The sequence below is a fragment of the Schistocerca piceifrons genome, chromosome 2, assembly GCF_021461385.2.
Source record: "Schistocerca piceifrons isolate TAMUIC-IGC-003096 chromosome 2, iqSchPice1.1, whole genome shotgun sequence".
Classification (NCBI taxonomy): Eukaryota; Metazoa; Arthropoda; class Insecta; order Orthoptera; family Acrididae; genus Schistocerca; species Schistocerca piceifrons.
This window is the reverse complement of record NC_060139.1, coordinates 1,051,964,823-1,051,979,887: the sequence shown is the minus strand read 5'-3', so window position 1 is coordinate 1,051,979,887 and position 15,065 is coordinate 1,051,964,823. Positions and strand designations below refer to the sequence as shown.

The 15,065-nt window shown below is 39.9% G+C and overlaps 1 protein-coding gene across 1 annotated transcript in view; it reads left to right on the top strand.

Moving 5' to 3' along the window:
- LOC124776112 (vegetative cell wall protein gp1-like) overlaps nt 1–15,065 on the top strand; it is a 180,981-nt gene that overhangs the window by 144,214 nt on the left and 21,702 nt on the right. The window contains exon 4 of the mRNA XM_047250954.1: nt 8,431–8,658. Within this exon, the coding sequence (XP_047106910.1) occupies nt 8,431–8,658 (228 nt within the window). The remainder of the gene's footprint in view (nt 1–8,430; nt 8,659–15,065) is intronic.

Sequence of the window (15,065 nt, the reverse complement as noted above, 5' to 3'; positions counted from 1 at the left end):
AATTAACATGACTGTGCAAGCTTCTGACAATGCATACCTGTGTAAAATATGCTTACAGGAATAAATGGAAGTTCTATTCCTTCCATGGAGACATATTGCTGTTTGTGTTAAATTTGAACTTTCCCTTTCCTCCTTGTGTAGTGTGCTGGAGAGTTCTTCCAACTAAAGTAAGAGCATTTTTGACAAAAACAACGATTTTGTAGGAAATACCACTATTTTCTTATATATTTCTATACATTATTAAAACACATTTTGGAGGAAAAAACTATCATTAAAATACTTTCTTTTTCCTATATCAAGCACACTTTCAGTCTGTTCTTAATATGATAGCTATTGATTGCACCAGGGTGCTGAGACGAAGCTACCAGATTCACCTATATGACGGTCATACTGCATCAGAAGTAGGCATATCAGAAAGAACGTTTTAGCAGAGAAGTGCTGTAAGTCATTCAGAATAAATGCAGAGAATGTATTCATAGATTCTAAAATCATTTTCTCAGTGGGATAGCCATATTGTATCAGCTGTAACTGATTCTACTTATTAATAGTCCTGTGCATTAGGATGGGTTGCTTGCATTGCCTTGTCGGAGTCGTTCCTATGTGACGTGGTAATGCTATCTGTATCAGTCAGGAAGTGCCTGTCAGTGTCCCATAGTTTAATCATCACTTATTATTATTATAAATAGACGAACTGATGCTCTTGCAGGAATGTGAATTGGTTGATATTAAAGTGAGTGTTCTAATGGAATATTGTATCAGCTGTATGTAGACGATACTAATATTGTCCATAAATGTGGTATTAGTGAACAAAACTGTAGAAACACATTTTAGGGTCTATCTACACGCCACCACAGTAAGATAGGACTGACAGGTGCATTGAAAGCGGTGTGGAAAATCTATTTCATACACACATCTGACTCCATTCCTCTAATGGGTGACTGCCTATTCTTCTTAAGCAAAATCAAGAAGAGTTTATGTGTACTGTAGTTTTAATGGAACATTTGGTAATGGCAAGAGGCAGTAACAAAAAATATATGCTGACAGTTGTATTTCAAACAGTCTCTCAGTGTAATTCTAGGTTACATATGACATACTTAGGACTCCAGAGATGATTAAAAAAAGATATACATATTATCATTAGATAGATGGTCAGGCAAACTTTATCAGTATGTGGAACATTAATAACACTACATTTCTGGAAAATATCCTGGAGAATTGAGACATTTAATAAAGATATTTTAGTGTGTTTACTACAGCTTATATTCTCCTTCTCTGTTGAATGCTTATTGTCTGTGTTATTGGTGACATAGCTATCAATATGCAATCACTGCACGTGGGCATTTCTTGGGTTTCCCCTGGCTACTATATGATTTTAACGCTCAAAGAGCGCACTTGCTCTGCATCTCTGCATTCTAGACGCTGCTGCTCCTTCCTATTGGCAGCTTATCTACTGTGTGTAGGCATCTAAGGCATACATGTACATCGCTCAACATCCAGAGGCATCGAACAGATAATTCAGTCATTAACTAAAGCAACAAAGACTGGTGATTCCCCATGTGTCATGTGTGTAAGAGATCAGAAGACTTATGTGACTGCCAACGGCTTGTGAACAGTTTTGTCATCTGATCTTATCAAGAGACAGCAAACAAACACTGTAGTTGGTAGTTGGTTTCAGCTGCACATTGTTTCACATTTATCATACAGTGGTACGCTCTGCAGAGGGGCCCGTGACTGGGTAGAGTCGATGACTTGGTATGTAGAATTTGTTTATTTGTTACGTTGTAGTCCTTGCTCAGTCTGATTTGGGTGCTAGGGATAAGTCTTAGAGTGACATTATTGTTTTAACATACTATGATGTCATCTTTTTAAATTCTTGTGACAATAAATGCTTGAAGTTTACATTTAGCAGTGTGTTGTGAGGTACACAGTCGGATTTTTCCATCGTTATTTACGAATCTGATAGGCATGTCACACCGTGCTTTTGTAGACTTTGTACTTATCAGGCGGGCATTTGTTACTAAATAATGCAATGTGCAATTTATCCATCGTTCAAGCATCTCATATGTATTTTCGAATACTAGTTGTGCGTCATGCTTTCCAGTGGCTACAGAAAACGTTGTGACTTCATTAAATTATAATAATTGTGCAACAGGGCCTGCTGCTGCTGGTGTTTCATGATGATATTCTCTCCGTGGTGAACAAAGAAGATGGAGAATGAGATTTTCATTCTGCAATGGAGTGTGCGGCGATATGAAACTTCCTGGCAGATTAAAACTGTGTGCCGGACCGAGACTTGCACTCAGGACCTTTGCCTTTTGCGGGCAAGTGCTCTACCATCTGAACTACTCAAGCACGACTCACGCCCCGCCCTCACAGCTTTACTTCTGCCAGTACCTCGTCTCTTACCTTCCAAACTTTACAGAAGCTCTCCAGCGAGAGAAGATGAAAGCTGTCGATGCATTTGCTCTATTAATAAAAGTGGGAGGGGTGGATGGAGATCCTGACTCTTTTTGAGTCAAAGAAAGAGGGATGGAGGGGAGGACATGGAGGGGAGGATTCTTGTGGGTGGTAGAGATCTGACAGAGTGTTTCATAATGTGGCAGTCTTTATCCTCAGCCACCCATGACAGCAATTAAGAGGTGGTGGGTATGTGATCATTCATCAGCGTGTTTGTAGAAGGTACAAGCTGGGGTGTATTTGTTTTAAATAAATAAAGTGAATTTCTCTACTTTCTCAACATATGATGGGAAGATGGGTGGGCAGAGGTAGGTCATTCATGCCTCAGGGTTGGTAGCAGCAGCAGCAGTGTGGATTATTGTTTTGCACACATGTGTTTGGCTCATAGCATCAGTGATCACTGGCAGCGGTGGTGGCAGCGATGATAGTGCTTGTCTCTGGAGTTTGTGGTTATCTGTGTGACAGCATGTGAGCAGTGAAATGATCCCACATATTTTTATTAGTTTGTTTTAAATAAAGCGTGATACTAAGCAAAGTATGTACATGCTTGAACTTTTTCTGTCACTATTTTACACGTCTATTTATATCCTATAGTGGGCTGCTTAACCTATAGCAACTTTATAGTGACACCACACAACAGTACAGGAGCGAGTTTCTCATACTCTCTATGTGTATTTGTAGCAGTGTGGTATTAATTAATACATTATACTGTGTTAATTATCTTATATACCACATCTGCTTGTGTTTGGTTAACTGTCATGGAAAGTGGAAGGACATTAGTAAAATAGCAATACGTGTTCATAATTTGCTATGACGTCATTAATTTATACACACTGTGTTGTCAAAGTGTTTTATGTCATATGTTTTGTTACTATTCACAGAGATATAATAGAGTATGTCACGTCTTCATTATATTACATAAATTATACTGATTGGAAAACACATTCATTTTAAAACATACACTATAATGTCTCACTCACACACACACACACACACACACACACACACACATGCCAGTAACGCAGGGATGGCTTACATTTGGTATATATTTGTATAAATACAGTGTTACGGTATTTATTTAACACTTAAAGACTTTGCAAGAGTGTATCTTTTGTTAACAACACACTTTAGAAATCGTTTAATGCAGAATATTGGTGTGATTTGTTTAACATTTGATGTCTCATCAAGAGCGTATTTGTTGTTAAAAATGCATTTTGAATATTCTTCAACTTCAGATATAATGCAATTTGTTAAATAACACACTGAGGTAATTACTTACCATCGTATTTACATATATCACAGGATGGAGATGTAGGTATAGGGAAAATTGGTACAACTGCAAAAAAATTACCTCAAAATTATAAACAGAAATTAATTATGACAGTAAATAGTTAATTGTACTCACATGCCTTTTTAGTCTGCCATGATGTGGCGGGTGATCCCTGATGCCTTATCATGTTCCTTTCACTATGAAATATACACCTCGAAAGCACATCCCACATATTTCCTCTAGTCATAAAGGGTGAGGAGTGGGAGTTGGAGCTCCACTCTTAATTGCTCGAGGGGTAAGGGGGACGGGAGGGGAGGGAGGATGGTATGTGGTCACGTCTGAGGGGAGGGAAGGGGGTGACCTTGAATATAACATGCCCAATTGCCTCATGTGTAACACAATACCCCTCTCAAGGTCAAGTGTGACCTTAACCTGTGTTATCAGTGGATTAAACTGGTTATAATCGATTATTAATGGTTTGGTTCTCTTACCGAGCCTGCCCTACTGCTGAAGGATGTAGTCTGACCTTTGGTCCATCGCTGCTGCAGTTCAGCTGTAAGGCATTCCTTTGAAGATGATGGTCAAATGGCAGCAATCGCATAGCAGAAACCAACAGTATCTACAGATGCTGACTCAATGACATATTGACTTGATGACGAGCCTACCTGGATGGAAAAGTGGGTTTGTTGTGGTGTGGCTGCATACAGTGTCCATGGTTTCAGTAACCAGCTGGTTATTGACTGACAAGACAAGGTTAGCAATGCAGGTGCCATAGAGAAATGCCATGCCAGCATATTACACCAAGTGGCTGTCTCATGAGAACAAGCTCTCTTGCATCAGGATCATGCTGTTACACTTATTTCATCTAATCATTGATAAAATTCTCGCAAAGTGGTTAAACTTACGTTAGTGTATTCTAGTGCACTCTTTGAAACATGTACAAATTTTGTATGCTTTTGATCAGTGGGTAGAACTGCCAGTGCCAGAAGAAAAAGTATTTTTAACACTATCAAAGGATTGTTGAACATCGATTAATGATGTTTCAAAGCATAATAGAGAGATACAGATTAAAGAGACAGGAATTCCAGACTAAACATTTAGCCTCTAAGTTGACTCCCTTTTGTTGTAAGCAATGGAACGTGAAAATCATGTGGAGGTTGGTATGACACATATAGTCTCAGCTTGCTGAGCGTTCTAGGAGCCTATAAGTGTTGTATTCTGCAGAAGCCACATCCAACCCTCTGCTGCATGGCACTAACTGGCATTTCAAGGTGCAGCCTAGAGACCAACTGTCACTTGTTTGAAAAACTGATACAGATGGAGATGTAGGAAAACGTCTCTCCATATTAACAGTTCTAAAATTGTTGACTTATTAGTTACATTCATGTGGAAAATATTTGAAACCTTTCCAGATAATTTAAATTCTGTATGACATTATAGAAAAACATATTTTACTCTATCTTTTGGTAGCAACACTTCAGATCCTTTAATTAAGAGTTGTGTCTGGTTATTGTCATAGGCAAAAGAAGACTAGGTGATACTGATAAGTTCTGAGATTTGTCATTGTGGAAGCGAAAGGAATGCAAATCTCTGATCACTACTTGTGTACATAACTACCTTCCATTTACAATTTCTGAAGATATAAATTTTGTACTTTTTGTAGATTATACAAGTATGCGAATAAAAATTATTACTAGTCCTGTTACTGGTATATATCTGAAACATCAATGAATGGTTGAAGCCAAATGGATTATCATGGAATTTTGACAAGACTCAGTGCGTAGAGTTCAGTACTTCTCAGAGAACTCCATTAGCTATAAAAGAAATGAAATACAAGAAGTTGGAAGTGTAATGTTTTTGCGGCTACAGGCAGGCAAGAGTCTCAATATTGGAATACCCTTTGTCTAGAATTAAAGAAACACCTTGGTTCAGCTATGTTTGCAATGAACAAGATTACAACTGTAGGCAAATGGAGAAACTAGTATACTCTGCACATTTTCAGAATACAGTAACATGTTATAAGAATTATATCTGGTGTTAATTCTAGAATATCATGTCTTTAAAAAATGGTTATATTGACAACTGCTTAAAATTATGTATTTATTGATGTCCTTTGTCATTATTAATATTTCTGTTTTTTAAAAAATAGCAAAAAACATAAATATCACACTAGGACCAAAAACAACCTCTACAAAGACTTCAAGAATCTAACGTTAGTACAGAAACCGAGTCAGATACATAAGCATACATGTATTCAGTAACCTACGAGAGCACTTTTAAGGCTGAATTAAGGAAATTTCTATTGGGCAACCCCTTATAGTACACTGAACAGTATCTTTGCCTAAGTCTGAAATGTAATGTTTTAAGTTACTTTATAATTAAGAGGAGCATTGTAATATAGTAATGTCACATGTAATATCATTTCATAGTTTTGGACTTAAATTGAATGTGTAGCTGTACTTCTTTCCACATGCCAGGGACTAATCACCCTGGAATCCATGGAATATGACTAATTTAATGTAAAACCACATTTTATGTTCATTTTCAATTCAAACATCATTTTTTCAGGGAAAAAATCATTAATGACGAAACACGTGATATTACGATTCTTCAGATTCGAGAAGAAATATTTGAAAGTCTTTTCAATATTTGTTACGAAAAGTATCTTGAGAGACAGGTCATCGATTTCACTGTACATTGCGCTCATCAGGCATTCCTCAAAGTCACCAGTGTAAGTACCAGTGAATTCGTTTTACAGCTTCCGATATACAACTAGCAAACCAAGTTTTAATCGAAAGTATTTTCAGTAATATCTGAGCAGCCCCAAAGTAGAAATGACTTAGGGGAATTCATAAATGTCACTCAGATCTGTAAGTTCTTAAGGATAGAACGTCACCAAATAATTCTTCTTGATTTCCTTAATTTCTGTCACCTACAGCATGCTAATGGATTACTTATTTGCAGATTTCTATTTTTATAGTTTTGTGTTAAATATGTGCAATTTGTCGCATAATTGAGGCTTTCCTACTAGCGACAGTTGCTCTCAGCTCATATAATATTGATGGTAGGCTTATGTTTGTATTTGTAAGTATTTTTCACGTGCACAACATTAAATTAACCTAATTAATCAAAGTAGATGAACTACAAAGTATATGAAGAATAAGACTTTTGCACTGTGCTAACAGTATAAACGAGTTTTAAGTAAAATGTGTACACTTATACGTGTACAGGGTTATTACAAATGATTAAGCGATTTCACAGTTCTACAATAACTTTATTATTTGAGATATTTTCATAATGCTTTGCACACACATACAAAAACTCAAAAAGTATTTTTAGGCATTCACAAATGTTCGATATGTGCCCCTTTAGTGATTCGGCAGACATCAAGCTGATAATCAAGTTCCTCCCACACTCGGCGCAGCATGTCCCCATCAATGAGTTCGAAAGCATAGTTGATGCGAGCTCGCAGTTCTGGCACGTTTCTTGGTAGAGGAGATTTAAACACTGAATCTTTCACATAATCTCACAGAAAGAAATCGCATGGGGTTATGTCAGGAGAGCGTGGCATACGCTTTCTCGGCTCCTGTCGCCATTTTTCTCACTGCGCTGTCGAGCGCTCTGGCGGCAGAAACCTGAAGTGCGGCTTCAGCCGAACAAAACTTTATGAGTTTTTCTACGTATCTGTAGTGTGTCATGACCATATGTCAATGAATGGAGCTACAGTGAATTTATGACATCGCTTCAATCATTTGTTATAGCCCTGTATATTGCCCTGAATAATTTAACATGCAACTGTATGTAAAGGTGCAAAAAAATCATTAAAAAAACTGATGTTCGAGTTAACACAGTGGACTGAAGGTTCAGTAGTACTGAGCCTGCCAACAGGCACATTGGGCTGTTGATGACTGGAAACGTGTTGCCTGGTCGGACGAGTCTCATTTCAGATTGTATTGAGTGGATGGACGTGTACGGATATGGAGACTACCTCATGAATCCATGGACCCTGCACGTCAGCAGGAGACTGTTCAAGCTGGTATAGGCTCTGTAATGGCGTGGGGCGTGTGCAGTTTTAATGATATGGGACTCTGAGACGTCTAGCTATCACTCTGACAGGTGACACATATGTAAGCATCCTGTCTGATCACTTGCATCCATCCATGTCCATTGTGCATTCCGGCGGACTTGAACGATTCCAGCAGGACAATGCGACACCCCACACGACCAGAATTGTTGCAGAGTGGCTCCAGGAACATTTTTCTGAGTTTAAACACTTCCGCTGGCCACCAAACTCCCCAGACATGAACATTATTGAGCAGGTCTGGGATGCCTTGCAACGAGCTGTTCAGATGAGATCTCCACCCCGTCGTACTCTTACGGATGTATGGAAAACCCTGCAGGTTTCATGATATCACTTCACTCCAGCACTACATCAGACATTAGTCGAGTCCACGCCACGTGGTGTTGCGGCACTTCTGCGTGCTCACGGGACCATCCACGATATTAGGCAGGTATGCCAGTCTCTTTGGCTCCTCAGTGTATTAATAAGAGAAATCTTGATATTTCCTGGGCTGAACCTGCAACAACATTTCTGCATGGCAAAGGAAGATGACTCTACATTTTAAAAAAAATTGTTTTGCAGAGGTGTGCACTATCGAAACGAATATGACCAAAAGCACGTGAATTTCTTTTTTCGGCTTCAGATATACTTCATAAAACTCGACCCCGGCGAGAAGCTGCTAACAGACAATCCGTCGTGGGCGCCCGACAAGGAGCCAGAACCATCTCCAATGGACCCGTGGCTGAGTTACATGGTGCCTGTCGTGCAGCAGAAGCCAAAAGAAGAACCAGAGGCACACAGCACGCCTCAGCCGTCGCCAGTTACGGAAGCATCTCCCAGCAGCGTGTCAGCACCCAAGTCGGCCGATGAGGTGAGCGTCTAACACATTGTTTCCATGTCTGCATGGAAATCTCCATAGCTATAAACTGTACAGTCTGGATTTGATTTTTTTGTGAGTGATTTTAAGTCACTTTAAGTGTGATGTCAGACAATGCAATTCCATAGGTGGAATGTTCCTCTCATTTAGAGGGATGACAGGTGTCAAGAACACACTGGCAGTTTTTAATGAGCGTGCCTAACGACCACTGAAAGAACCCTTTTTAACATTATGATGTAAGTATTAACTGAGAGATGTCACTATTTGAAATGGGAGGAGAGAGATAGAGATAATGAAGATTCAATGAGGTGAACAATGATCACAATGTGAACACAGTGATGACTGGCTGAAAAGGTTAAACTGTTTGGCGTTTCGTGGGACTGCAGTGGGGAAGATTTGGCGTCCTGGGGGGCGTTGAGAAAAGGTGATTATGATCGTCTCTTCTCGTTTTCTGTAGACGATAGGAGTAGGTCAGTAGGTGTGGGTTCCATAATTGCAGGTTGATAGCTGTGGGTCGGTAGCTAAGGGTCGACGGTTGCAGGGGAATAAGGGCTGTCTGTGTCCTACTACTATTCCAGACAATGAACCTGGAACTGTAGTCCTGATAGGCTTCATCACAATCTTGAGTAACAGGAGTTCTGTGTATGGTCTACCAACATGTAGCCAAGTCGGTCGTACGTTGAGTTACTTACTAGAAGTCTTCTGATCTGCTTTTTTTTCCTGCCAGGGTGTCTTCCTCAGATAGTTGCTTTCACCACGGCTAGAGTTCTCCCCCGCCCCCCTCTTTTCCACCCTACAACTAGCATAGCCTTTGAATTACTCGAAAAATGAGGCCTCTTTTGTGCGATCTGAGACGGTGTCATTTTGAGAAGTACAAATGCAGGTTGTCGCCAATAGAAATTCACAGGATTACGCTTTTGGCACAGAGGGTAAGAATAAAAAAAATTGGCTTTATTAATTTGGCTTGGATATATTGAACCATACTGCTTACAGCAACAGAGAAACTGCGATCTAAATAACATGAACAAAGATTGAAAACTATTTTAACATGTTCACATGGATTCCTTATAACTAAGGAATACTGACATGTCAACTGTAGACGAAACAAAGTAAAAAAAAAAAAAAACTCAATAGAGGTTGGGAAGCAAACATCTGCAGATTAAATAGTGTTTATACGAGTACCGACAGTACAGCAAGTTTATATACACACGTTACCATCTCGTATAAAATAAAACAGGGGTTATATACCTGAAGATCTTCGTGACGCAAAAGAAAGGGGCACTTGTTGGAAGGGGCACCTTCACTTAGATGAGGTTGCACTGTGGGTCGGTAGCTAAGGGTCGACGGTTGCAGGGGAATAAGGGCTGTCTGTGTCCTACTACTATTCCAGACAATGAACCTGGAACTGTAGTCCTGATAGGCTTCATCACAATCTTGAGTAACAGGAGTTCTGTGTATGGTCTACCAACATGTAGCCAAGTCGGTCGTACGTTGAGTTACTTACTAGAAGTCTTCTGATCTGCTTTTTTTTCCTGCCAGGGTGTCTTCCTCAGATAGTTGCTTTCACCACGGCTAGAGTTCTCCCCCGCCCCCCTCTTTTCCACCCTACAACTAGCATAGCCTTTGAATTACTCGAAAAATGAGGCCTCTTTTGTGCGATCTGAGACGGTGTCATTTTGAGAAGTACAAATGCAGGTTGTCGCCAATAGAAATTCACAGGATTACGCTTCTGGCACAGAGGGTAAGAATAAAAAAAATTGGCTTTATTAATTTGGCTTGGATATATTGAACCATACTGCTTACAGCAACAGAGAAACTGCGATCTAAATAACATGAACAAAGATTGAAAACTATTTTAACATGTTCACATGGATTCCTTATAACTAAGGAATACTGACATGTCAACTGTAGACGAAACAAAGTAAAAAAAAAAAAAAACTCAATAGAGGTTGGGAAGCAAACATCTGCAGATTAAATAGTGTTTATACGAGTACCGACAGTACAGCAAGTTTATATACACACGTTACCATCTCGTATAAAATAAAACAGGGGTTATATACCTGAAGATCTTCGTGACGCAAAAGAAAGGAGCACTTGTTGGAAGGGGCACCTTCACTTAGATGAGGTTGCACAATAAACGGCTTTCCTGTGCTTCGGCGAAAGTATAGGAAAAGGGCTAATGATTTACATCTCTTTCTTCTTTCTTGTGACAGTCGCAGATACGATAGTCCCTAACGCCTATCCAATATAAGTGGTTGTATGCATTCGTATCAAGGTAGTTAGCGTGCTGCTCGTCTGAAATATTCAAAACCTGTGGAAGTTTAGATGACAGTAAATTATTTAGCTTTATGACAGACTGAAAGCCGCCATTCCTCAGCCCATCCGTCCTCGAGTAGTTTCTATAGGCTATTTATAACATGAAAACAGGGGATGGTAGACAGTCGCGAGAAACATTGACCTTCTTCGCCAACTGGTCGACCTTGTGATTGTACGCCAATTCTGTATGACCTGGGGCCGATCAACCAGTTCAAGGATTTTAGTGGTGTAACTATATTCCTCGCTGGTAACTAAATCGAAATTTTTAGGTATGGTATCTCACAAACGCTTAAGTACTCAACATGGGATGAACACACATGCCATACAATCAAGATAACGAAAAACGTTATTAGCGCAATGAGATCTGTCGCTGGAACATGATGGGATGAAGATCGTTATTTTCTCTTGATAATGTACAAGGGCTTCATCTGCTCAGTCTATGGTCGTGGTTACCTATTACTTCACAATGCTGCCAAACTTTTATATGAATGTGTGGAGTCTGTTCTTTCGGATACGTTCAAAAGAACAGACGCCATGCATTCATATAACTCACTTGCGTAGATGGCCAATGGATCCACCTTCTTCAGTGCAGTGCACAAATACATCTACCCTCCTGCAGGAATCTCAGACTAGCGAGCAGGGAGGAAATGGACAGGGACTGCGGACAGGTGGTGCTCAGTGGAATGTGGGTAAGGCGTGCAGAGATAGTCCGTGCAGTTGCAGTAGCACTGTGTATCAGATGGCGCAATGATTAATGCACTTGCCTAGAAAGCAGGAGATGCCGGATTAGGATCCCAGTCCGGTGCACGTTTTCACTCATTACTGCTGATTCCGTGTAATGTCCCGATGCGGCTGATATCAGTATTCCCTTCCCTTTCCTTTCTGCCCCCTCCACCTTCAGTTTACATGTAGCGTATCACAGATGCAGGTTCCGCTTGGTGTCTGTTCTTTTAGTCATGTCCGAAAGAATAGACACCACACATTCATATCATTGGTTTGGTAGATGGGCAATGGATCCACTTTCTTCAGTGTGGATGCATAAGTATGTCCGACCTCCTGTGGGAATCTCACAATCAGAGTAGCGAGCATGGAGGAAATAGATAGCGACTACAGATAGGTGGCACTCGGTGGAAATGTGGGCTGGTCATGAGATATGCCGAGATTGTCCGTGAAGTTGCAATAACACTGTGTCCCAGATGGCGCAGTGGATAACCCATCTGCCTAATAAGCAGGAGATACTGGGTTCGAATCTCGATCCGGTACATGTTTTCATTCATCACCGCTGATTGCGCGTAATGTCCCGATGCAGCTAACATCAATAATCGCTTCCTTTGCCTTTCCTTTCCTATCTCCCCCCCCCCCTCCTCCTCCTTTAGTTTACATATACTGCTAAACTTGACATGGTAGAATTTCGATGCCTGCAGATATGCCTCTGAGCAATGCAATCAATTCTGACGTACACCTTATTAACAGAAGCTGTTGAACCTCTGCCGTTTGTTAGGCGTCAGTACTAGGGCTAGAAAATTAATTTCTCCCAGGAGTTGGCAGCCTAATAGTAGATTAATCAGTATCCTACGATAAATGAGAGGCAGTGTTTCAGTCATAAGATCTACGTTGCGAATGTGGAGTCTTTGCCTTCTACTAGTGACAGCGTTAGACTCTGTGAGTGCCGTCGACGACTGGATTCAGATACCTACAAAGTCGCTTTTGGAATTCCATTCAGATATTGGCCAACGTCGATACTCACTATTACAAATTTATGAAAAGTTCCTTCGGTACCACCAGTTCAGTGTTTATATTAATCTTTATTGGTTGCACTACGTTCATGGGCACATGGCTCTTAATATCAAGAGACTTCATCTGTAGGATCATCATTTGTTGTTCTTAAGTAGAAATACATCAGTCAGTTTCACCTGCACCCATATTGTTCAATTTTTACCGCTGAAGTGATAGCGATTGGAGAGGCTCTCAAATTTGGACATCATGCAAAGTTCCAAAAACTGCTGATACTGTCAGACTAAACAAACGTATTGCAGTCTGTTGAAAACCCAAAGTGGTATAGTGAAATAGCTATTCTGATACCAGAATCGTTAGAAAACAAACGAAGATACATAAGAATCACCTTCTCATGCCCCACAGTTTGTAATATCAGACAGCAGATGTTATCGAGAAGTTGATTGCTGCTGCCATTTGTCCCAGTGTGTGGAGGGAGACCTGAAGGACGATAGGGGTATATTTTCATAGGCATTCCAACACATTCCTCGGTTCTAAGGACAACCGTCAAATTTCCGGGCCTGGAATCCATTAAGTCTACTGAACTGACGATGTTAAAAATTATTCGAACAATCTGAATTATTTATCAAAAATATGCAAATATATTGACAATACTGGTACAACTTACAATACTTCCACATCTAAAATGTCTGTATTATTTATCAAAACTACGTAATCACACACAGCCCCGGATCTACGATATTTCCGAACCGGGGCAAAATCTTGATAGTGGCAGCCCACCCCCTTTCCAACAGCGTTTGCGATAGGACGCCAAAAATTTAAAAAAATCGATTTTTCAAAAATATGTTCGTTTTGTAGCGCACATCTTTCTGAAGCGTTTGATATGTAAATCATATATGCTCGAGGAAATGTAAGACATGTTTTTCTGTCTTTGAGTGTGTCAAAGAACAGTGCCACGCCTCTTCACACGGCATTCTTCCATCGCACATCACTGTGTTTTGCTCTGCGGTATTCAAACGTGTATATTTCGCAGTGGAAGCCATCAAATCTATATTCAGAACAGTGGAAATTAAAATGTCCTGTGGTGCCTCTTCTGCTCTCAGTCAGCCAATTTGACGTCCTACCACCCACGAACTGGGTGGGGTTACTTGTAATTGGCAGAATGAAAACTCTTCAGAAAATGTGCAGTCTTTATTGCCTATTAGCTAATAACTGTCTCCTTTGTGTGACATTAAATTAAGCATAGGAAACATAAAACCAGTAAAGACAAGAGACAAGCAGAGCAGTAGACATTTTTTCAATCCTTAGGTCCCAGCATTTTTTTCTCTCTAATCCTGCTACAGCTTTACACGGCCTCCTTTCCTTTCTGCGAAAGAACCTATTACTTCATCGACGTTCGTCAAACGTTTGCTACATGAAAAATCAAAATGTCATTGTCTAATACTGAAAAAAGTATTAATACGAATAGTACCCAAGACTGGTGTGGTAAAAAATGAAATGGTTTCTCGATTTTATTATGTCTATTTTGTCACTGTTAGCTAAAACGAAACAGACCTTTCTAATACTGCAGCAGTTGTAACACACGCCTATCATTTTTATCTACCTCATTTAAACAAATAACACGACAGAATATAATTCATGACGTACCAGTATCAAATGCCTATTATGCGTACTACAAGCAAAAAGTTTTATGTTAGGAAATAGTTTCACATTTCATTCATACGTTCCAATTTCTCAAGCATGAGATCGAGAAGTAGTAGCACAAAATTTTTATATAAGTATGGAATCGTCATATTCTTCCACATAGTTTGGGTGATGTCCCCGTTTCCTCATTCTAACAATCAATCTTGTCATCACTAATTCTGTAATTGTTCCTGCCATTACCAAAACTTATTCTCCGGTTAACTTCACTAACCATACCAGAGTCACCGTTTTAGTGTTCCCGCGTTTATTCTTCAGTTAGGCGTTATTATGTGTTCGTAGAACGCGTTTTCCGCGCTATTCCGAGCACAGAATTTAAGCATCTGCTAACCAGGGGCTATACAGCTGGTCCTTAGCAGTGTGCTGTCTGGCAAAAATTTTCTATCAATACTTCATTTTCTTGGATACACCAAGAAGATAATGTGTTATCTTTCTTACACTGTATGTTATTCCTGCTAGCCGTTTATTTCCACCCTGGTAGTCTGAACCGATGAATTTGGTTAATAATTATAATAATGCTAATCACTCGCTCACCCAACCAACCACATAAACAAATAACGATTGGCATTCACCTGTGCGGATTTTTTCGGCTCAGCTCTTATAGGGCAGTCCCCTTTTGTCTGTGGGAAAGATCTCTATTTCTAGATGTG